Source organism: Hypanus sabinus, chromosome 6, assembly GCF_030144855.1.
Source record: "Hypanus sabinus isolate sHypSab1 chromosome 6, sHypSab1.hap1, whole genome shotgun sequence".
NCBI lineage: Eukaryota > Metazoa > Chordata > Chondrichthyes > Myliobatiformes > Dasyatidae > Hypanus > Hypanus sabinus.
This window is the reverse complement of record NC_082711.1, coordinates 20,214,583-20,240,254: the sequence shown is the minus strand read 5'-3', so window position 1 is coordinate 20,240,254 and position 25,672 is coordinate 20,214,583. Positions and strand designations below refer to the sequence as shown.

Below are 25,672 nucleotides of genomic sequence, written 5' to 3'. Positions count from 1 at the left end.
TTAAACATGGGAGACAGTTTGAGATGAATTCCACAGGTGTAGACAGTGAATGGATGCAGAACATAATGAGGATGAGATGGAGAATGGAAAGAATGATAGCTAGAGGACATCAACTTAAATTAGATGGCAGAAGGACAAGAAACAGGAAAACCAAAGAGGAGTAGAAGGGATAAAAACATTGAACCACTACCTAAAAGACTTTTGTACAGACATTTAACAAGCAGAGAATAGAGGGAAATGGACCGTGTGCTGGCAGTTTAGATTGGTACCATGGTCAGTACAGAAGTGGTGGACTGAAGAGCTTGTCCCTGTCCTGTTCAATATTATAAGGAACAATCTGATTAAAAAGTGGTTGCTGGGGTTGAAGTTGTGTGAATCCTCTGGTAACACCAGGTTAAGTTGTGTTGCTTCTTTGAAAGGGGCAATTAAAGGCTACATCTTTGTTAATAATGCAGATTTCAAGAAGCTTGATGGCACTCTTCTTGAACATATCCATCAGTTTAATTTTTAATCTGACTGATCTTTGAATTCATTTGACTAGCACTGTATTTTACCGAGACTCTTTGCTGCTATTCTTACTTTTTCAATATAGTTTTAAAAACAAGTAATTCAATATAAGCAACAGAAGTCCCCAACAGTCAATGTCTTTGAATAATAGTCATAGTCATCCAATCATACAGCATGGAAAGAAGCCATTTGGCCCACCATATCCACAATGTCCAGTGTATCCACTTTAACTTAATTTTTTAGTATGTTCATCTTAATTTTTGTTGGCTGATTTTTTTTAATTTAAAGCACTAAACATACTCAGCATACACACTAGCAAATCAAGTGTGGAGGAAAAATTCAATTAAACAGGCACTGAAAGAGTAGTAGATAGTAGTAATAATGTCCTTTGTATCTCCAAACCATTTGGTAATACTTGTTTGGATCACATAGCGTGCATGATTGTAATAATTCTGTACAGTATCAAAGCCTGCCTGCCAATTGTGTGATTACTGTTTTGATTCTATTCTGACAGCAATTCCACATTTTTCTACTGCTTAAGGGAACATTTGTGTCAAAACACAATCATAAGCCTTTTTATTTCTTCCCTCAGGATTCAAGAGATGGTACAGGAAAACTAGAGACTGATATTGTCTTTTGTAGCAATAGTTGTTTTGTACAATATGCAATGGCCACACAAGCAAAAACTCCAGACACAAAGGTAATCAATGAAATATTCTTCCAGAATAAGAGCATTTTTTAAATTAAGCATGCATAACTGTGCGGGCGGTGGGGTAGAGATACTATTCTACCAAAGGAGGTGTAAGGCACTCCTTCTCTCCTCTAGCATGCAGGTCACCCTTGGGCAAAGTGTAGCACCTGCTTATGACCCCACCCCTCACCACGGTCAGGATCACATGAAGCCATGGGAGCAGGTGGTGGGTGGTTGTATGAGGAGCTGGTGCAGATCATAGGTCTTTGTATGCAACCACTAATGCCAGGCAATCTCTGAAGAGTAATTGATAAAGGTTGGCCTCTCTGTCTTGTAAAGGCATTGCCCAGAAAAAGGCAACAGCAAACCACTTCCGTAACAAAGAATGCTAATAACAGTTATGGTCATGGAAAGACCATGTTCTCCCCAGCTACAACATGGCATATAATGTAACAAATGCATAACTGCATATGTCTGTGGCAGCTTTTGGATTTTGACCATATTTCAAAGTATCATACTCTGTAGAGTCTTCTAATATTAAAACAAAAACTAAAATACTGTGGGTCTGTTTGAATAGGTCAATGTAAAAAGTCAAATATGCCAAGAATTGCTTTTAAATTAAAGGGAAAATGCTTCATAGTACAAGATCAACTTTCATAGTGCCAAGAGAATCATGAATCGTCTGTGAAATTCACTTCTAGTAAATTTTACAGGTGGAACAATTCTACTTAATGTCAAAATATTTTATAATATTTTGAAAAAATATTTCTGCTTATCAAAGAATGGTATAGGGTAAGGTTAGCATTTAGCTGGCAGGAATGCCATTCCCTGGTGTCCTTTGGTTTCCTTCCATATCCCAAAGACTTGCTAGTTGGTAGATTAATTGGCTACTGTTGATTAACTTAAGTATAGATATGTATATGAGAATTAGTGTGACATTGATGGACTCTGGCAAAGAGATTACAGGTGAATTTCCTGAGAACTTGCATAAGCTTGATGGGCTGAAAGGCTGCCCTTCTATTCATAAGTTTTTGAGAAAAATAATTCATTTTTGTTTAAAGAATTTATTTATAAAGGCTTGAGGCAATTTTTTTCCCTAAAAGATTTTGTAAGAAACCTTTTCAATTGTATAAGCCACTTACATCATAATTCTTATTTTTGACTATCCAGCTTACTTTAAGATTGCAGGGAGGAAAGCAGAAGAAGCTTCAACATAAGATCTACTTTTAATTGTAATAGTTGTCAGATCTTTTGTTTATCTTGTACTCCTTTTCTGTAAACGTTTTAATAGTTGTTTGCATTTAGATAGGTTTGATGTATACAGCCTAAGAAATTCATGCAGAGGAAATTTGCTTATATCTAATCTTATTTAATGTTGTCATTCAAGATGCTTAGTTATAAGTTTTTAACTAAGGTGTTAATAAATATAGGATTTAAATCTTGAACTTATTTAATGGACGATTGATTGTTGCTCTCAGTCAGCTCAAGTTGGAATAAATTATCTTCACCTTCTTTTGTCTATTTTAAACCAGCAGGAGTTTCCATCTTCAGTGGCAGAGCAGCAACCTAAGGATGTGACGCGGAACACATTCCATCATTACAACAACAACACTTCCCCTTTGGATGTCCATCGCCTTCCACGGATTCAGGAGAATGCAGTTTCTCCAACTCCCAGTGTCTATTTTCCTCCAGCCAACCTGCAGTTGTTCAAACAAGATCCAAAGCCTGATGATCTCAAGGTGACGGTGAAACTGAAACCTAGGCCGAGGTCACTACAAGGAGGTTTGGATGACAATCGCCCCATTAAAAGGTGGAAGGGGATGAAGTGGAAAAAGTGGAGAGTTCAAATAGTCATTCCTAAAGAGCATTTAAAGCTGGTATCTGAAGAGGAGATAGATGAACTTCTAAATAAACTTGGGACATCATTCAAGCCCGAGCCCATGCCCCGAGATTATAGACGATGTTGTTTATGTCATGAAGAAGGTGATGGAACAACTGATGGGGCTGCAAGGCTCCTGAACCTTGATCTGGATCTCTGGGTCCATTTAAATTGTGCCCTCTGGTCCACAGAAGTATATGAAACACAAGCTGGCGCCTTGATTAATGTGGAGTTGGCTTTGAGGCGAGGCCTTTCCATGAAATGTGTTTTCTGTCATAAAATGGGAGCTACTGGTACATGTCATCGGATAAGATGCACCAATATTTATCATTTTACCTGTGCCAGTAAAGCCCAATGTATGTTTTTCAAGGATAAGACTATGCTCTGCTCATTACATAAACCAAAGGGACCTCATGAGCAAGAGTTGACGTATTTTGCTGTCTTCAGGAGAGTTTATGTACAGCGGGATGAAGTTAAACAGGTAGCCAGCATTGTACAGCGAGGAGAACGCAACCACACATTTCGGGTTGGAGGCTTAATTTTCCATGCCATCGGACAGCTGCTCCCACAGCAGATGCAGTCTTTCCACAGTTCGGTAGCACTCTACCCAGTTGGCTATGAAGCAAGCCGGTTTTACTGGAGCACGCGTTACTCTAACAAGCGTAGTCGTTATCTGTGCTCCATTGAAGAAAAAGACAGTGTTCCAGAATTTGTGGTCAGAGTCATTGAGCAAGGTCATGAGGATCTAGTCTTAACTGGAAGCTCTCCAAAAGGTAAGAAAAAAACATTTCAAATTAGATTACAAGTTAGGAATTTTCTACGTGATTTTTTACCAAATGATTTTTTACCAAAGTATCCATTGGCTTATTTTCCAAATTTGGTTTATGCTATTTTTCAGCTTAAACCATTTCAAAAACTATTAGTAGCTATTATATATAAACAGTTAATGAATGCACGTATGACGCCTAATGATAAGGTTAATGTATTTGGGAAATAGAACTTCAACATTCACTTTCAGATTATCAATGGGGTAAAATTTATTATTGAGTTAATAATTCATCTATCTGTGCACGTCACTCCCTAATTCAGTTTAAGGTAGTACACAGGGCCCATATGTCAAAAGATAAATTAGCACATTTTTTTTTCTAATATAGGCCCCACCTGTGACAGATGCAATGCCGAGGTGGCTACACTAACTCATATGTTTTGGTCCTGTGTAAAATTAAATAATTTTTGGAGGGATATGTTTAGAATACTATCAAAAGTTATAGATGTGGATTTATACTCCAGTTCACTTACGGCAATTTTTGGGATTATTCCAGAGGAAACAGGTAGAGTTCCTGCTTCTGCTCAACATGTGATAACTTTTTCAACTTTACTGGCTAGGAAAGCTATCTTGTTATATTGGAAAGATTCTAATCCACCTACTGTTTTTAACTGGCTTTCCTCCATTATGTCCTATTTAAGTTTGGAGAAAATTAGAAGCCGGATGTTTGACACATCTTTTAATTTTGAGCCAATCTGGCAACCCTTTATTCAATATTTTCATATGATTTAAATTTTTTTTCTCTATTTTTTAGAAGTTTTTTTTAAGGAAAAATTTTCCTTATCCGCGAAGGTTCGGAGGTGACTGGAGGGATGTTTTCTTTCTTTTTTTTTTCTAATTTTATCCTCAAATGGACTGCCCAATCTTTCTTTTTTATTTGTTTTTAGGTTAGTTTAGCGGGTTTTTTCCTTATTAATAGAATTTCCAATCTTTTTTTTCTTTTTACGATTTGGCAAGAGGAGTTGTGGTTTCTTGTTGATATACTATATATATATAACAGCTTAACACTAAATTTAATTGACCTTGACAGTATATTTTTTTGTTGAATCTACGTTTCTTGTATTGTGTTTGCTAAAACTTCTCTGATTTGTATTTTTTTCTCTGTTGAGAAATCAATAAAAAAAGATTGAAAATGAAATGAAATGAGATTTTTAAATTTTTTTATGCTGATTCCTCAGTTTGGATTTCAATAGGAACTCAAGTATATCTCACCTGATGTACAAAATCAAAATAAAACTGCTTATAAATCAAGTCGTATTTTGTACTTTTTAGGTATTTTGGGGCTTGCTGTTTTCTCCATGTATAACCATATAACAATTACTGCACGGAAACAGGCCATCTCGGCCCTTCTAGTCTGTGCTGAACGCTTAGTCTCACCTAGTCCCACCTACCTGCACTCAGCCCATAACCCTCCATTCTTTTCCTGTCCATATACCTTTCCAATTTTACTTTAAATAACAATACCGAACCTGCCTCTACCTACTTCACTTACTATTTCATTATGGAATAGAGCTTTTTATCTCTTAAGTAATAGAAACAGGTTTTTAGATTTCTGTCTCCATCTCTGGAGACAAACTGTCTACCAACATTATTTATAAAACTACTGAATCCCATGTCTGTCTTCATCCAGCTCTGTCTCCTGTAAGAATGTTATTCTCTTTTCTCATTCCAGGACATCAAAGACGCTGCCTCCTTCAAAGAATAGGGTTTCCCTTTCTCCACCATTGATGCTGTCCTCACCCAAATCTCCTCTATTTCCCAGACACCCATGCTCACCTCATCTTCCTGCCGCCTGAACAGAGATAGATTTCCTGTTGTTCTCACCTACCACCCCATGAGCCTCCACATCCAACTCATCATTCTCTGCAACTTCCGCTATCTTCAATGCGAAGCTACCCCTAAACACATCTTTACTTCCCTCCCACAACTGTTTTCACAGGAATTGCTCCCTCAGTAAGTCCTTTGTAATTCCTCCCCACTGCTCACCCTCCTGGCACATATCCCTGAAAGCAACAGAAATGCTACACCTGCCCATTTACCTCCTCCCTTACCTCCATTTAAGACCCCAAACAGTCTTTCCAGGTGAGGCAAAACTTCACCTGTGAATCTGTTGGAGTCGTCTATTGTATCCAGTGCTCCCGATGTGGCCTCCTCTACATTGGTGAGACCACTTTGTCAGGCACCTTCACTCCATCTGCTAAAAGCTGGTTTTCCCAATGGCAAATCATTTAAATTCCTGTCGCCATTCCCATTCCAACATGTAGCTCCATTGCCTCCTCTTTTATCAAGCTCAGGATGGTGGAGCAACACCTCATATTCCGTCCAGATAGTTTCCAACCTAATGGCATGAAAATTGATTTCTCCTTCTGGCGCTTTTTCCCTATCTGCCTTCTCTTCTATTCTTTACCGTAGCCTCTTACTTCTTCTCCTCTGCTGCCTACCACCTCACCCTTGTGCCCCTCATCCTCCCCTTTCTCCCATTGTGCACGCTCCTCTCCTATCAGATTCCTTCCTCTCCAACCCTTTATCTTTCCCTCCCACCCCTGACCTTTCCCCTTCCTTCCCAGTCCTGAATCAACTATTTATTCCCCTCTATAGATGCTGCCTGGCCTGCTGAGTTCCAACAGCATTTGTGTGTGTTGCTCTGGTATTTCCAACATCTGCAGAATCTCTTGTGTTTAGAAGTTTTCTGTTTTATTTTTCTTTATCAATCAGGAGCTTATTTCAATTTTTTTTAATGTATTGTAGGCTGCTTCAGATTGAAACATACATGAGCATGTTCATTGGAAACCACATCATTCTGGTTCTGTCCAAACATTATATCGATATTGGTTTATTGTTGCCATGTACCTTCAGTTGTGTATATCCAGGGATGTATGGTTCTGTGGAACACGAGAATCCACAGACCATGTTCTTAAATCGGAGCAGTTCACAACACTGATCAATTTGTGTGTAGTAAATTTCTAGCTTTGTAGAGTTACAGAGAGAAATGTCACAGAAATGGGCCCTCCAGCCTACCATCCATTGCTATCAACCACCCATTTAGAGTAATCCTATATTAATCCCAGTTGACCTCACATTCTCAACTCTACCCCCAAATTCTATCACTCCCTAACCCCTATTACATACTAGAGGCAATTTACAGTGGCCAGTTAACCTACCGTACTGCAGGTCTTGTATGTGGGAGACAAAAAGAATACTTGAGGGAGCTCATAGGGAGAACACAGTAATCACAGTTCAATTTATAGCATTACTGTAAAATCTTTTTTAAACATGTTGCTAAAGAGCATAATAATTCAAAACTTGACAACAGTAAATGAGGAAACCAAAGATGCCATATAAAATTGATTGAAATGATGGAAATTGTACTTTTCTCTTTCAGGGGTGTGGCAAAAGCTTTTGGAGCCCATAGCACGTCTCCGAAAAGATGCTAACATGCTGAAACTCTTCCCAGACTACCTTCGGGGAGATGACCTCTTTGGCTTGACTGTTTCTGCAGTCACAAGGATAGCTGAGTCGGTATGTGGATTTCACAAAACAAGTATTAAAGACTGTAGAATATACCTTCTTCCTCTTTTCCAGATTTGATCTGTTATTATCAAATGTAAGTAAACATGAGGTGATAAAGAGGCATAGATTGAGTGGACAGCCAAAGACTTTTTCCTAGGGTTGAAATAGCTAATTCCAGGAAGCATAATTTTAAGGTGATTGGAGAAAAGTATAGTCTGAGATAGTTTTTTTTTTACAGAGTGGTGGGCATGTGGAATATACTGCCAGGGTGGTGATAGAGGCAGATATATTAGAGACATTTAAGGAATTTTTAGATAGACATGTGGATGATAGAAAAATAGAGGGCTAGAAAGGCAAGGGTGAAATTGATCTTAGAGTAGGTTAAAATGTCAGCACAACATCATGGGCCAAAGAAGCCTTTATTCTATAGTACTGTTCTGAGTTTTTATTAAAATAAAATGACATTTTGACAACAGGTCAGATTTCTGCTCTAAGAGCTTTAACCACAGCATAAAACTGACACTGTAGTACTAAGGAGAATATGGGCTATTTCCTGTATCCAGATACAGGTGCAATAATAATTTTAAAAACTTACAATAGCTTCACAGGCACACAGTGTCATTTAAGTAGCATTCACAAGAAAAACGCAAATTACACATCATTTTTACAAAAGAGAGCAGAACTAGAACAGGAAAAAAAAAGTCGAAAGTGCTCAGTGGTCATGGCGATGCTAAACTGCAGTGGTTAGGGTTGTACTCAAAAGACAGCAATCAGTGATGGATCTCCACACTGCTCCCTGTGTGCCAGCACAGATTTTGAGCTGTAAAGGGAAAAGATATTTGAAGATCAATATACCAGATCTGGCATAGTGATTCCTGCCCTTCTATGTGCTTCTGAAATGTGGACTATTTGCAGCAAGCACTTAAAGGCATTAGCAAAATAGCACCATTGCTGGTTCTGCAAAATTCTCCCAATTTATTGGCAGGTAAAGTAAACCAACCATGCCAGCACCCCTATATTGAGGCCTGGGTTACACTCAGTCTGCTATGCTCTGTTGACCAAATCACTCGCATGGTTAAACTAGCCTCTATCCCTAGCTCTGTCATGTATTTGGTTGTTAATCATATTAAATACAAATCTAAAGTTTAAAATGTAAACTTCCAAGTTACAGTTGAGTTTTATCAATTCTGATTGAATCTTCAGTGATAGGCTATTTCACCATCTTGCCAGTAATTAAGTGTGTAGCTGTACTTCAATCATTTATACCAAGAAATCCCAAATTAGAGATACAGCATGGTAGCAGGTCCTTCTGGCTCAATGAGTTTATGGTGCCCAGTTAAACCCATGTGACCAATTAACCTACTAACCTGTACGTCTTTAGAATGTGGGAAACTGGAACACCTGGAGAAAACCCACAAAGTTACGAGGAGAACATACAAACTCCTCATAAGCAGCAGCAGAGTTGAACCTGTGTTGGTACCACTGTAAATCTAAATGTTAAAATAACTATGCTAACCTTGCTGCACCAAATTATGCTGACAGGTGTTTCAAGTGAGGTTTTCCTCGTTGATAACAAAAGCCATCAACATTGTACATTGAATCTGAATTGGCTGACTTAGTTCAACCAGACGTTGATTTTTAACTTCTTGTGTTGTAGCTGCCTGGAGTAGAAAATTGCGAAAACTACACATTTCGTTTTGGTCGCAACCCACTGATGGAACTTCCGCTTGCAATAAATCCTTCAGGCAGTGCCCGATCTGAGCCCAAGATGAGTACTCATGTCAAGAGGTTTGTGTTAAGGTATTTTTGTTTTCAACTTCACATAGTACAGTACAGGGTTGGAGGTTGCATTGCTTGCTCTGCTGTGCCATGTCATGTCTACCATTTATTAAGGGGTACAATGGCAGGGTCTGTTTAATTGTATAATTGTCAACCATAATTCGTGTACTTCCAATGTGGATTAACCTCTGCTTTCCTTGACACTTAACGCCTCTGTGACTTGGAGTATAACTCTTGCCTTATTTCCGTATTCTACACATAAGAATGTGTTCAGTCATTTACAGTGCCTTAAAAAAGTATTCAACCCCAACCCTTTGTTCACAGTAATATTACACCATGGATTCTGATCAATTTTATTTGTGAATCACATCCTTTTTTCACAGTAGAGCCCCAAAAAAAACCAGGGAAAATTGTAAAGCCTGAAAAACTAAAAAATTCAAAACCTGAAATGCCAACAGTTCAAAAGCACTCATTCACTTTTGCCCAGTACTTAGTGAATGACCTCTTACATCTCATTGCAGCCAGTAGTCTTTTTGGATACATCTCTATTAACTTCGCACAACGTGATGGAATAAGATTTGCCCATTCCTCCTTGCAAAATTGCTCAAGCTATGCCAAGTTAGTTGTGGAGCAGCTGTGGACAGGGTTCTTGAATTCTTGCTAGAGATGTTCGATCAGGTTAAGGTCAGGACTCTGGGCCATGCAAGGACATAAATCTTCTTCAATTGAAACCACTCCATGCTTGCTCTGGCAGTGTGATTTGCGTTTGTCCTGCCCAGACAAACCTCCTCCCCAGTTTCAGCTTTCTGGCAGAGGCTAGCAGGTTTTTATCCAGGATCTTATTGTTTAGCAGTCCACCTTCCCATCAGTCCTGACCAGATTTCCGGTCCCTACTGCAGAAAAGCACCCCCATAGCATGATCTTACTTCCACCATACTTTACAGTAGGTGTTACCTGGCTAATATGCAGTATTAGATTTGTGCCACATGTTCCACTTAGTGTTGAGGCCAACAGGTGCCACCTTAGACTCACCTGACCACAAGACCTTCCACATCTTTACAGTAACTTCTAAGTGATGCTTTACTAAATTCTTGGCAGACAATCATGTGCTTTTATTAAGTCAGGACTTCTTTCTTGCCATTCTTCCATAACTACCCTTTTAGTGTAAGGACTTAGAGATTGTGAAGCCATGAACTTCATCTCCAGTTGCAGCCTCTGACTCCTGCAGCTCACTGAGAGTGACTGTTGGTGTCACAGTGTCCTCTCTTACAAGTGCTGCTGTTCTCCAGCGACAAAGTTTAGAGGGGAGGCCTGACCTAGGCAGTGTGGCTGTGGTTTCACATTGTTTCCACTTTTTTTTGATGGACTGTGCTAAGCTCTGGGGTACGGTCAGTGCCTTTGATGTGATTTTGTACCCTTCCCCAGATTTGTACTTCTCTATTATCATTTCCCTGAATTGCCTTGAATATTCTTTTGTCTTCATTTTGGTTCGGTCTGCTGAAAATCTATCATACTATTGGACCTTGGAGAGAGGGGATATTTATTATTATGAATTCATTGAAAACACGTGATCCTCCAAGTTTCTACATTAGCAAATATGGTTAGTTGGTAAGGTGATACCGTACATTGCACCTGAGGAAAGTCAGAGTAGTGATTACAAAGGGGGTGAATATTTTTTCAGCTTCATAATTTTGGTTCTTAATTTTTAGTAAATTGTTAATAGGTTAACATAAGAACATAAGAGATAGGAGCAGGAGTAGGCCAATCGGCCCCTGAAACCTGCTCCGCCATTCAACAAGATCATGGCTGATCCACTCTTAACTCTAGTTTTCACCGAATCCCACAAGGCAACAGTGCCAACCAACAGGGCACCATGCCGCCCATTTTATTTTATTATTCATCCCGCCCAAACCCATGTGATCACCCAGGGGAAAAAAACCGATTTGCCAATTGAGGAGAAAAATCTGCAGCCTGTAATTTCCCATTGAGCAACGTACTTTTGTTTAACAAACCCATCAAGCTAAATTTTATTATGCTCGATATAGAATACTGTAACTAAGATTGGTAATTAAAGTGCTCCCTTTGGCGATGTGTTTTGAAAATTTTGTTTTGATTCGATATGATGCACAATGTTTTGTAGATTAGCTCAAAAAATCCTACTTTAATATATTATAAATTTAGAAAATGAGACAGTAAAATGTGAAAATAGTTGTGAGAGCTGATTGCTTTTTCAAGGCACTGTATATATCAAATGTATTGAGAATGAGGAGGGGGAAATTAGCAATAAGTGGCAATTGAAAAGGATAAACGCATTTTTTCCAATATTCTAAATAGTCCCTGTTCTCCTTTAATAAAATTCGCTGGAGACAAATTACTTCCTTTATTAATAATTCCTATTCACTCATTGCATGCCTACTGCTTAAAAGCTGCTGCAGTAATTATGTACTTGGTGGGGAATGCGCTCAGCTTGGTCCATTTTGTGTGCCATTTACCTTCAAGAAAGAAAAGTATTTCTGTTTACTTATTTTTATTCCCATTGACCAAAAGGAACTTCAGAATTTGTTTCTTTTTCTCCTCCTCTTCTTTTTGCTTGGTGTCAAATCGTGCTAGGCCACATACCCTGAACAGTACCAGTACATCCAAGTCTTTTCAGAGCACAGTCACGGGAGAACTGAACGCACCTTATAGCAAGCAGTTTGTTCATTCCAAATCTTCTCAGTATCGTAAAATGAAGACCGAATGGAAAATCAATGTGTATTTGGCCCGTTCTCGGATCCAGGTCAGTAATTTGTTATCAGCATTTTCCAAGGTGAACCATGCGACATGTTGCAAAACTTCTAAATATGCTTCTTCTGAGTTACTCTCATTGCAATCTGCGGCCTGTAACTTCTCTTTGAGCAAGGTACTTTTGTTTAACAAACTCATCAAGCTAAATTGTATTATGCTCGATATAGAATACTGTAACTAAGATTGGTAATTAAAGTGCTCCCTTTGGCGATGTGTATTGGGACATTATAGAAAGGGGCAAATGCCAATATGCTGAGGTATGAATTCTCCTGAATGGAGAAATTATTTTAGGAGCTTATGCTATAATGTTTATTTTTCTATATAATTAACAAAATCCTCCTTAAAATCAAAAGTTATGGTGGATGCTGAGAATTCCAAGTTTTCTGTTTTGCCTAAACTTGCTTCTGCAGATTCGATATAAATTGTTATCACAATTGGGAAGATGAAAGGCAAAAATTGTCCATGTTCCTAAGTGTGGAGCAGGCTGACTGCACATCTACAGTGCAATTGAATTACTGGCCCAGCTTTGATTTCCCAGTGTCCATTAGTACTTCAAAGGACAATCTCAAAAGTAGTTTATTCCAAAAGTGTTACTGTTGTAGCTCCAGATCAATAATTCTATCTTGTGAATTCAGAATTAGTTAGGTTACAGATGTTTAATAGCACACTTTTTACCTCAGGGTCTTGGATTGTATGCTGCCCGAGACATCGAGAAACATACCATGGTTATTGAGTACATTGGAACAATCATCCGCAATGAAGTGGCTAATAGAAAGGAGAAACTTTATGAGTCTCAGGTAAGCTCAGTGTGTTGATGAAGTTCACACATACCATCATATGAAAAGAAATGAAAGTCAGTTGTATAAATAGGTATTGTATTGTGCAAAAGTCTTAAGCACCCTACATTTTAATATCATTTTTTTAGTTTAATTTTTGTCTTCTGCATTAGTGTGTCCGCAGAAAAGAACAAATTTTAAATTTCCAAACATTCATTTTCCAAATACTTGAATGTTACAGAGAATTTTTTTTTGCATTTCATTAAAGGAACTAACATATTAAGTAATAGACATACTTTTCAAATAAAAACTTGTTATTTTGTAGGTATAAAGCCCAGTGCATGATTAAATAAAGTTAACAAGCAAAGGTTCAAATGTTCTTTAATTATCAAAAGTATACAACACTAAAATTCTTCAATTCTCCAGGTAGCCTTGAAACCAAGAAAGAAGAGAAAGGCAATACGATCATCGACCCCCCCCCCCCCACCCCCACCACCACCAAATCTTTCCTCCTGCACAAAATCCTAACAAAGCAGATCAGGCACACTGACCCCCAAATCCCTCCCTCTGCACAAATAATAACGAACGGGTGCTAATGATCAATGACAATGAGTTGAATAAAATTAACTGAAACAGAAACGGGTGTAGAAGGGTGAAGTGCAACTAAGCTGAAAGGTGAGGATGTGGCAGATGTGAGAGTTTACCATTCAAATTGTCAATTCTTGCACTATGGCAAGAGTGAGCATAGCAACAAGACACAAGGTGCTCCCAAGCAGAAGTTTTGTGGCAGACAGGAGTTCCAAGTTCTTTTGAAGAAGCACAAAAAACTGGCAAGGTTGAAGACCTGAGCCACAGTGGTCATCCACAGATACTGAGTGCAGTCGTACATCAAACTGATGTCCCTTCTAAATCAGAAAAAGTCCAGCTCTGCTATCAGCTCTGAACTCACAGAAAGCAATGTATACCCCTCAACAGACCAGAGAACTCTTGTTAAAAGAGGTTTTTCATGGAAGAGCTGCTGCCAAAAGCCATTCTTCCCAAGTGAGTATAAAGCCAAGAAACACAAAACAAAAGGACTGGGGTGCTGAAAAGTGACATCAAGTGCTCTGGACTGATGGAGTCAAAATTTGAAATTTTTGACTCAGACGGGAGGAAGTTCGTCTACAGTTTGGCTGGAAAGCATTACATGGATGAGTGTCTGCAGCCAACATTGAAGCACAGAGGAGGTTCCCTGCAGGTTTTGGGCTGCGCTTCTACAAATGAAATTGGTGATCTGGTCAGAATTAGTGGATTCCTCAATGTTGAAAAGTACAGTGCAGATTCTCATCTAATCCATAATACCATCAGGGAAATGTCTGATCAGTCCCAACACCATTCTGCAGTAGGACAATGATCCGAAGCACACAGCCAAAGTCATAACGAGCTACCTTCAGCAAAAAGAACAAGGAGTTCTGCCACAGATGGTATGACCTCCACACAGCCCTGATCTCAACATTATCAAGGTTACCTGGAGAGACAGAAACAAGCGAGTCAGCCAAAGTCTGCAGAAGAACTGTAGCCCTGTTGTCTCCTCAGTCTGAAATCGTTCATTGAACCCAACATTAACCATCTCTCCCATCTCCCACCCCACCCACAACTTTAATGACAACGCTGTAAGAACAATTTTTGTAAAAGGGCACTCAATCTGTTTTAGGTTCTTCTGTTTTAGAGTGAGATAACTGCTTTTACGAAGTTGGGGAGGGGGGGGAAGGAGAGCTCTTAGTTCTTCTAATGGGTAATTTCATATTAATGTTCCTCCTCACCTGTCTTACATACAAAGCATTCCATCTTATCCATCCTAAAATACTTAGGTAGTAAATTGATAGAAAGTAGAGAAATCTCAAGATAAAATATGAAATGATGGAGAAAAGAAACTTGATGTCTTAGCCTTCAAGTTCATGTTGTTATTTAATAGATGCTGAATGTTGCCAGTATTTTCTGCTTTTCTTCCTCTTCAACAAGAGTCTGAGGACACTTTAGAGAGAGGGTTCATTTCTGATGTACAAACACAGAAGAATAAAGAAAGATACACAGAGGCATGTCACCCCAGTTTCTTTTTCCAAACTATGGCAGAGAAATACATAACAATAGCTCTAATTTAAAAAGCAATATAGTTTTTATTGTACTTTTAGATTGTGGCATTTACTTTTCATGGGTACAATCAACAATTTTAGTTGTATTTAAGATTGAACGATGTTGGATTGTGTTTCCCATAATTGTAGCTTTCAGTGACATTCTGAGGACATTATTCAATTAATTTTATGATTTCTTGAATGTGTGATTTTTTGTTTTCCTCAGAGGCTGCAGTACTGTGTGGCCTCTGCTCAGAACCAAAGAGCATGTTGTATTTGCTTCACATTTGCAATTGTTTCAGTAAATTCAGTGATACATAAGAGGCATAGTTCAAAATCACAGTTCAAAGTAAATTTATTATCAAAGTTACATACATGTCACCACATACAACCCTGAGATTCTTTTTCTACAGACTGCCATACGTTCATGCAAACTCATTGGAAATAACTTCAAAAATAAGTTCTCAAGGATATCTGCATTTAAGCTTGCACACCCTCAATACTATTCTGAAGTGTTGTCTGCATCATTTGAGTGGAGTGAAAGGATGGAAAAGTAACCAAAAATGCATGTTTATCTGAAGAATCATTAGCATCTAAGAATACCCTGTGGAGCAGGAGTTTCCAAATCTACAGGAATGCTCCACCATTCACCTGCACTCATCCGTTTATCAATGCATTGCATCAGCTGCATGTTTGTTTCAAAATATTTTACTTGGGAAGATCAGCTATTAACTGCTTTCCAGTGGAATGGCCTCTCACAAAGTGCTGGAGGAGATCAGCAGATCAGGCAGCATCTATGGAAAGGAATAAAGAATCAAAGTTTCAGCCAAGACAATTCGCAACAACCTTGCACTCAATGTCAGTAAGACGGAATTGATTGTGCATTTGAGGTATGGGAAGTTCAGGGAACATGCCAGTTTTCATCGAGGAATCAGCAGTGGAAAGTGCAAAGTACAAAGTTTAAAAGTAAATTCATTATCACAGTGCATGCAGTATATGTCACCATATGCAACCCTGAGATTCATTTTTTGTAGGCTTTCACAGTAAATACAAGAAACATCATGGAATCAGTGAAAGACCACAACAGGACAAATAACCAATATGCAAAAGACAACAAACTGTGCAAATATAAAAAAAATAAATAATTTTTTAGAGCATGAGATGAAGTGATCTTGAAAGTGAGACCATAGGTTGTGGGAACAGTTCAGTGATTGGTTGAATGAAGTTATGCCCTCTGTTTCAATAGCCCTGATGCCTAAGGTGAAATAACTGTTCCTGAGCCTGGTGATGTGAGTCCTGAAGCTCCTTTACCTCCTTCTTGATGGCAGCAGTGAGAAGAGAGTACTTCTGGGTGGTGGGGGTCCCGAATGATGGATGCTGCTTTCCTGCAACAGTGCGCCATGTAGTTGTGCTCAGTAGTGAGGAGGGCCGTATCCACTACTTTTTGTAGGAATTTCCATTCAAGGGCATTGGTGTTTCCATACCAGGCAGTAATGCAACCAGACAATATACTCACCACCAAACATCTATAGAAGTTTGTCTGAGTTTTAGATGACATGCCAAATCTTCACAAACTTCTAAGAAATTAGAAGCACTGTTGTGCTTTCTTTATAATGACAGGACAGGTCCTCTGAAATGATAACACTGAGGAATTTAAAAGTTGCTGACCACTGATTCCCTGATCCCATGGATGGCTGGTATCCTTCTCCTGAAGTCAATAATCAGCTCCTTGGTCTTGCTGACATTGAATGAAAGGTTGTTGGTGTGGTTCCACTGAGCCAGATTTTTAATCTCCCTGTTATGCTGATTCATCATCACCTTTGATTCAGCCAACAACAGTGATGTCAGCAAATTTAAATATGGCTTTGGACCTATGCTTAGCCTCACAGTCATAAGCATAAAGGGAGTAGAGCAGAGGGCTCAGCACACAGCCCTGTGGTGCACCTGTGCTGATAGTGATTGTGGAGGAGATGTTACTGCAAATCTGAACTGATTGGGGTTTGCAAGTGAGGAGATTGAGGATCCAGTTACACAAGGAGGTCTTGAGGTCAAGGACTTGAAGCTTATTGATCAGTTTTGATGGGATGATAGTATTGAATTCAGTCTGTAGTCAGTGAAGAGCATCCTGATGTATGCACCTTCACTGTCCACGTGTTCCAGGGTTGAGTGAAAAGCCAGTGGCATCTGCTGTGGATCTGGTTTGCCTGTAGGGGTGGTTCCAAGTCATTCTGCAGGCAGAAATTTAGATGTTTTATCACCGACCTCTGAAAGCACTTCATCAGTGGATGCAAATGCTAGTGGACAATAGTCATTCAGGCAGGTTAGCAAGTTCAGTTAAAGCCTGCTTGAAGCAAGTGGGTACCTCAGACTAAATATACCAGTAAACTCTCTAGCCAGTTGTACTTGATCTTTAGTACTCAGCCAGGTGTCCTGTCTAGGCCAGATGCTTTATGTGAGTTCTCCCAAGCAAATTCACCCAATGGATCATCATTGGTAATTGTATTTCATATGATTGGCAATGGACTTTTAATTACCAAGTTGCAGAACTAGAATTATCAGTCAAGGTACACCAATGCATGCTAGTAACCATTACAGCAAAAACTTAAAACATTTTGATTTGTAGATGTGTCATTGAAAGGCGTTTTCTGTATAACATGCCAATGTATTGAAGTTTTATCAAATATATCTTTTAGCAATTATTTTTCCTGTTGGCCTTCCTTTCCTACAGCCATAACTCTTCCAGTTCAACTGCCTTTAAAGATCTCTGTAATTCTGACTTATCTCACATGCCTAGTTTTCATCACTCCATTGTTGAGGTCCATGATCTCAGTGGCATTGGCCCTGAGCTTGGGAGTTCTCTCAGAATTACTTTGCTTCTTTCTGCTGACTTCCACAACCTGTTCTAATCACCTTCAATACTCATTGACAAATTTTCTTTGAGTGAACTCCTGTGAACGGTATAGAGATGCAGCATGTTGTAAATATGTTGTAAATTCAACTGATCATGCAAAATCACAAGTAGCACTTAACTGTGTTTTACTTCCAGAATCGTGGAGTGTACATGTTTCGTATTGACAGTGATCATGTTATTGATGCAACATTGACAGGAGGTCCTGCAAGGTGCGTATTTTTATAAAGAGAATCAAAGAAAAAGCCACCACGTATCCTCAGCCAAACTTCTCAGAACTGGGCATAGGTGTCACTTAGCTACATTTTGGCCATACTGATTGCTAGCATTCTCAGCTCTTCTTTGTGGCCAGGAGTTTAATGTTTTCTCAAATATAAATGCTGGCTTTTCCAAAAATTCTGACTTTAATCATCACAGTATTTTACAGTAGACCCTACTAACAAAGCAATCATACGGTATTCTTATATGGGCAGCTTTGAAATTAAATTTTTTTGTTGTCAGTAACCTCTTCAAAATTGGGGGGGTAATTGGTGAATGTTTAAAAAGGTGGAATATTACCTTGATGGCATAGAGGTCAGAACTGAGTCAGAATCGAAAAGAGCCATTTCCCACCTGAAGCTCATCTCCCATGCCAGATGTCTTGAAGACATTTTTCCTTTGTTTCAATTTCCAAAGGAATTTGAGGCCAAAATCTGATCAGCAGTGAACGAATTGAACAACAGAACAAGCTTGAGCTTAATGTTAGACTCCTGTTGCTGTGTTCCTATACTCAATGGAAAGGTTGCCCAAATATTTGTCACTGATTCGGGACTAGTGAAGGAAGAACTGTTTCTGTGAACTTGTAAATTAATTTGTAGACATTCTCCCTTGTAGACGTTCTTCCTTAGGTGCTGTAGTTATTCTTCCTCCATCCAAAAGGCATGATGTTTGGTGTGGGGCGGATGACAAAAGAATGGAGGTGGGGATGCTGGACTAAAATTGGGTTTAACATTAAGTGGGTGGTGCATGATGTTTAGTGGGGATGTGGAGCAGAAGCGCTATTTTCATGCTCTGACAATGGAAAATGCAACCCAGATGCTTGACACAGTTCTAGAGTCAAATAAGTGTATTTAAGTAGTACCATCTAATAATGTACATAAGTAACAGGCCCTTCCATTCAACTTGAATGTGCTCAACAAGGTGCCATCTAAGTTAGTTCCATTTGCCCATTTCCCTCTAAACCTTTCCTATCCATACATCAGTGTGTATAACTTTTAAATACAAGCTTCAACCACCACCGCTTGCAGGTGCTTCCATATTCGCATCATCATCTCTGTGAAGGAATTGCTCCTTTTAAAACTTCCTTCTTTCAACTTAAGCCTATGTCTTCTAGTTTTTGATTCCAATGTAGTGTGGAAAAGACTGTGTGCATTCACCCTATCTATGCCCCTCATAAGTTTATATCTCAACTGCAGTATAACCCTCTAAGATTGTGTCAGACCCTCTAGGATTGTCCTGAAGAGCTCAGAGGATCATGGTCATATATTGTTGATTTTCAGTGGCTTGTGATTTCTCCATATTTGTGTATTTTGTTAAATATTCTTTAGGCCAGATTGTAATCACTGCCATTTCCATTGAGCTCAGTCCTGATTAAATTCATTTCTGGTCATCTTTAAACTGCTCTGGCACTAATTGGAAGTACAGTTGATATTTAGTGCATAGAGAAAGCTTTTGGAATATTTCCCAGAACCAGCTTCAGCAAAACCTCATTAGCCCAGAAACATACCAAACAAGGTTTTCCTGAGCACGCTTGAGAATTTTATATTAATCCCTGCCACCTCCTAACTGTTATATCCTGGTGATATTCATACAGAGGTTCTTTGGAAGTCAAGAATGAGATTTAAAACTAGTTGCTTACAGCTATTTATTGAGTGTTGCAAGAGCAAAGAATGAGACAAAGAAAAACGACAAAAGAACAAAGGTGACATATGGTCGTCTTGTACAAGAACTAGCTCATACTAAAAGGATAGCAAGACATTTCATTATAACCATTAACCTACAAAACAGCCGGATTCAAGAGGTGGGACAATTGCCACAGAAAAGCTAAGAAACCTCTAGAAAAGCAAAGACTACACTTACTGGAAAATTCACTGAACAACTACACATATCTAGATGATTATATAAAAATACAATCAGGCATAAGAAGGATTAAAGTACAAGAAAAATAACAATGTAACACTATAGTCCAATATAAACATACCCTTTGCATTAATTTTATCATGGTCTATATTTGGATTGTTGGAATCTACATTATCACAAGTCTACCGTTTTCACACCTCGGCATTATCTCTTGCTCATATACTGCTCAGTAATCATCCCACTAGCTGGCAGCCTGAAAGATAGTCCTGGTAGTGTAATCACGCCTCTATTGTTCCTTGTTTCTGAGCAGACAGTTCTGTCCTGATTGTTACAGAACCATCCTCTCTCTTTCTCTCATTCCACTGTATTCTACTTGATGATACGATGACTTCCCCTCTTTCTATACATTCCTGTCTGTTCTGAGAACTTGTATCCTAGAACATTTAAACCCCATCCTTAACCTCTTTTAAACCAGGTTTCTTGTTACTGTTACATCATCATCCTCTCAGGTTTTTTTTACACCTGCAGCTCACCTTGTTTGGCATGATTCTTACGTTTACAGTAAATTTTGATGTCCTTTGTAATTTTTGAAAATTTATTTTCTGGTGCTATTTATTCCTCTCAAACCCTTTTACATCTGTTTCCCTTTCTGTGCCTCGTCCCATGCTAAATTCACTTAAACCTGTCCCTCACCTTCCCCAAAGATGTTGGTTCAAGCTCCACTGAGGAACAACAATCTAAAACCATATTTTACCGACCAATGTTTCAGACATCTGAAGTCCACTTCCTGCACCATTTCCACGGCCATGTATTTTTCTGTGCTTTCCTCCCCTTCCTATTCCACAGATAACAATATATGCCATTAATAGTACTAACTCTGCACTCTGGCAGTGTTCAGGGCTTCCTTCATCGTATCAGTAGTTTCCTCTCCATTTTCATTACTCTCAGTCATATAAGTCCCATGTAGAGACTCAAGAATACCATCACACTCAGCTGTAGAAGGATTCTTCACTGCTGTTTCCATAACAGTTTTGTTTTACCAGTCAGGGTTGTTGACCCTGAGCTGACATCCTCCTCCCCCCCCTCCCCCCCGAACTTAGAGGACCACTCTTAGTCTGTCTTCTACCCTTTTACCAATTTGGCATGGGTGACACTACCAAGAGCAAAAGCTTAAAGCCCTAACTCCAGCCAACATAGCTGTCTGGGTCAGAGGCATGCAAGCCTCCAAACCACAACAAAGTTGTTGTCCTCTTGGAGGAATAATACTACCTCTATTAGTACTTTTGTGCGCAATAATTAGTGGAGTGCTCTGAAGTTTGTAATTATTAAAATATCTCTGGGAATATGATGTGTATTATGATCTTTCAGATATATCAATCATTCCTGTGCACCAAATTGTGTGGCTGAGGTGGTAACCTTTGAGAAAGGACACAAAATAATTATCAGCTCCAATCGTAGGATTCAGAAAGGAGAGGAGGTAAGTCCAGCTTGTAATCAAAAGTTCTATTTTGTTTGCTTTACAACCCTTCGAACACAAAATTACTAAAATGCAGTTAAGCCAGTTCGTGGCATTTACTGCAGTTTCTGTGATTAGAATTAAATATAATTTCAGTTGACGGCAAGAAACAGAAAATGGTGGAAATGGTAAATAGAAAGTCTTGCAAATGCTTGGCCTAGTGATGGTCTGTGGAAATGGAAGCAGATAATATTTAAGGATTATAAATGCAATAGGTTCTGCAGATGCTGGAAATCCAGAGCAACACACACAAAATGATGCAAGAACTCAGCAGGTCAGGCAGCATATATGGAGAGGAATCAACAGTCAGTGTTTCAGGCTGTGAAGCCCTTCATCAAGACTGGAAAAGAAGGGAGCAGAAGCCAGAATAAGAAGATGGAGGGAGGGGAAGATACAAGCTGGCAGGTGATAGATGAAGCCAGATGATGTGGGGGAACATGGGTGAAGGAGAGCAGTAAGGTGAGAAGCTGGGAGGTGAAAGAATTAAATGGCTATGGAAGGAATCTGATAGGAATTCAAGGAGTAAGAACATTTAAGGTTAAGAATTTTCCTTCAATGAAATGCCTGATGAAATATTCTGTTTTTGTCCACTTTTACTGTTTAATTTCAGTATCTTCAGCATTGTATTTTATATTGGAAAGAGAGAGAAAATGAACAGGAATAAATTGGGAGAATTGGAGAGGATTTAAGTGGAATATGGGGAGAATAAAACATGGGATTAATGTGGAACTAGTTCAAATGGGTGTTTAATGGTTGGCACAGACTTGAACAGCTGAAGGGCATGTTTCTGTTCTGTATCTTCATGACCCTGTGAATGTGTTCTGAATTGTAAATATAGTTAATTGTTAGCTGTTTGTGGACCCCATTCTAAAACAACAGCAAAGTTCAGGATGGGAGCAGTGTTAGGCTTTTGATTAGATGCAGAGGTGATCCATTTAATATAGATCTACAGCACCCATCTGAGTAATTCATTTGCCTTTTGAGCCTGGATTCTCAAGGACATTATATGGAATGGGGTACATTTAAGTTTCATCCAAACATTGTCGAGGGTTAAATTGTGAGAAAGGAATGCGTGAACTTGGCTTGTGTTCTCAAGTTCAAACAGTTGGATGCTGATTTAATGAGTTCCTCAAAATGAAATGGATGTAGGTAAACTCTTTCATCAGTGGGGAATTTGGAACAAGAGGGTATGACCTTAAATTAGGCTGTTTCAGAGTGGAATCCAGAAGCAGCATACAGTTCTCTTCTTTAAAGCCCTGAATGCTGAACATCGCGAATTAAGAGCAAAATTAATTTCTGCTGAACTTAAAGATGTTTACAGAGGTTGGTGCATAGTTCAGTCAAGCACTAATTGGTGAATCAACCTTATCCAGTCCACAAGGAAGAATGTATATTTAAAGAAACATTGATGGATTGGCGTATCTTTGAAGGAATTCTGATGAGAATTCTGTAATTTCTGGGTTAAGATCAACAGATTTTTTTTTAAAAAGCTTTTATTTTCCCAGAATTATTGATGATTGTAATAGATCAGATGGTTTTGATCTGAGAGTCCCTTCGGCACAGTTGAAAACAGCTTACCTCAACTTTAGAGTACAACTGTAAATGTGCTCTTGGAGTAATCATCTTAACGCACATTTTAAGGGCAGAACAAGCAGTTCTGCCTTCAATCCACACACAACAGTGTAAAAATCAAGTCCATCTAATTATTGCAATGACCTTATCAGCAAATACTGTTTTGTATTGTTACTTTAAAAATGTGAAGCCTGTCAAATGTGTGTAGATGTCACGTCACAAGTTACTCGATTGTGCTGTTCATTATTAGTTACAGAACTCTACAGAACATCAAAAAGCCCTCGGTTCATCTAGTACATGCCAAACTGTTATTCTTCCTAGTCCCATCGATCTGCACCTGGACCATAGCCCTCCACACGCCTCCTATCCACGTACTTATCCAAACTTCTCTTAAATGCTGCAGTCGAGTCTGCATCCTTCACTTACTTCTGCCGGCAGCTCATTCCACTAGACTACCCTCTGAGTGAAAAAGCTCCCCCTCATGTTCCCTTAAGTATTTCACCTTTCACACCTAACCCATGACCTTTGTTTGAATCTAGCCTTTTTCCTGTGCTTTGTGACATCTCATGCAGTAGCAGCTGCTGATTCTTTTCTGATTGCTCTGTTCTGCTGGGAATAGTCAGTGAAGATTAGTTTGTGTGATGTTGTGCATCTCAGTTTCTCAGATTTGTTGTTCCAAATCAGTCATTGACTAGAAATGTTCTCTTTTGCAGCTGTCCTATGATTACAAATTTGATTTTGAAGATGACCAGCACAAGATCCCATGTCATTGTGGAGCTGTGAACTGCCGTAAATGGATGAACTAAACGCATTCCTTGCAATATTTCTGGGGTTGCTTGTCCCTGGAAAGAGATGCTCACTTTCTCTTTTACATGAACCATACATTCACACACACACACATGTACATACATACACACATGCGCACATCCACACTCACATCCACCCACACATGCACAGACATATGAACACACACACAAAACACCTTTCGAAAGTAAGCCTGGAGTTCACAAATGATTCTCCTCATCTCCTCATCTCCAGCAGCAGCACAGAGTTGTGTAACAAGCATAAACTGAAGATTGGCTGACATGCCAGTCAATCCCATCTGTCCATAAGAAATGCAGGTGGAAGCAGATTATTAATTGGTCTAGCACTGGAGTTACTGTCCTGTATTGACTGAAATGAGCAATGGTTTTATTAGGAAAAGAACCAATGGCTGACCTGCTTACAAGTAGGGTAGGCACTTATGAATGTAGGACCGAATTCACCAGCTAGGGGAAGGATCAACAGTGCTGGCCACAGCCTTATTTGCAAGGGGCAGGCCCTCTAGTTTAAATAAATAATTAATTAAAAAAAAGTAGACACCACTGAACAAGGAATGTACTGAGGTGACTTCCTTAGGGATACAGCTAAGGGAAATAACTTGCACTAAAACCATTTAAATTACTTGATTCCATGAGTCAGTTTATTGTAGTTTTTTGATTTCTGTATGATAAAAGAGAAACATTTTTGTATTTATTGGATAAGTGAATGAAGCTATTTTTAAAAATAAAAGTAGAAGAAAGCCAAGCTGCTGCTGTTACCTGCAGATATAAAAACCCTGTTACTTTGTACAAATTGTAAATAAAGTGAGGAATATACAATATAAAAGAAAATGACCAAAAGCTACCTGACACTGCAACAATTTGCTTTTAGTGGAGTCCTCTGAGTCAGGTTACATGGTGTATAAATTTAACCAACTGTGAATTAGGTTCAAAACCACACCCAGGTAGCGGCTAGAAGCTCCTTTAGCAAGCCTAGATGTATAGGTAGAGGATTGCAAACACAATACATACAGCAGAATCATGTTAAGGGTTGTAGCCTCAAAGATAATTTTTATTTTTAAGCAAAATTATGAAATGTAATTATGCTAACACTGCAGGATTTTTGGCAATAGGGTTTTGGAATAAATGAAAAAATAGGCACAAAAATAATATTTGTATGGATTGTTTTTTGTTTACATTTCTTTAAACAAACACTGTTTTGTGTTGGCTTGTAGAAGTTTAAAATGCATTTTGAACCAGGTTAGCTTTATTTTATACTTACAGAAAAGAGAAATAACTGGTACTGACACTTCACAACTATTAAGTTCGAAATGAAGTTTGTGTGCACATTATCAGTAAATTGTTATATTCAATGAAACAGTCATAAATTGTAATGTATATGGCATGTTGTATTTTTTACCTTACAGAAGAAATCAATTGTACATAGTTCTTCTTGATAAATAGCTGTATGAATTTGTTTCTTGGATTTTTTTTCTCTTGTATAATATTCCAACATCCTACCAGTATTTGTCCTACAGTTTATTTCTGTCCTGTACAATAGTATCTAATGTTGGGGGAAAAAGAGCTTTTTTTTTGAAGTGTAAAGAGTGTTATTGGGTTTTGGAGTTTGTGCAACCAGATTAGGAGATCAGCATTTACAAATAAAATATTTTACATCTATGAACAGAATGGTTTTGTTGTTATGAATAGAATTGAAATGTGAATGCCATTTGTCTTGGGGACACCAGACTGCTGGTGCTGGAATCTGGAGCAACAAATGGTCTGCTGGAAGAGTTCAACTGGTCGAGCAGCATCTTTGAACACTAGGATCTGTTTCAGGAAACAATGTGCTGTCTTTTGTAGGTAATATCAGTGTGATGTAGAGGTGGCCT

At 38.7% G+C, this 25,672-nt stretch overlaps 1 protein-coding gene across 3 annotated transcripts in view; it reads left to right on the top strand.

Annotated features, from left to right (window-relative positions):
* The window catches only part of kmt2ca (lysine (K)-specific methyltransferase 2Ca), a 479,075-nt gene extending 453,615 nt beyond the window's left edge, over positions 1-25,460 (top strand). For 2 of the 3 annotated variants that reach the window (XM_059971838.1, XM_059971839.1), the window contains 9 exons: positions 1,100-1,207; positions 2,731-3,850; positions 7,286-7,422; positions 9,071-9,213; positions 11,803-11,971; positions 12,660-12,776; positions 17,913-17,986; positions 21,261-21,369; positions 23,694-25,460. In XM_059971838.1, coding sequence (XP_059827821.1) covers positions 1,100-1,207; positions 2,731-3,850; positions 7,286-7,422; positions 9,071-9,213; positions 11,803-11,971; positions 12,660-12,776; positions 17,913-17,986; positions 21,261-21,369; positions 23,694-23,786 — 2,070 coding nt within the window. In that variant the 3' untranslated portion in view covers positions 23,787-25,460. The remainder of the gene's footprint in view (positions 1-1,099; positions 1,208-2,730; positions 3,851-7,285; positions 7,423-9,070; positions 9,214-11,802; positions 11,972-12,659; positions 12,777-17,912; positions 17,987-21,260; positions 21,370-23,693) is intronic. The other variant, XM_059971840.1, reaches the window with a different exon arrangement.
* The last annotated feature ends 212 nt before the right edge of the window (positions 25,461-25,672 follow it).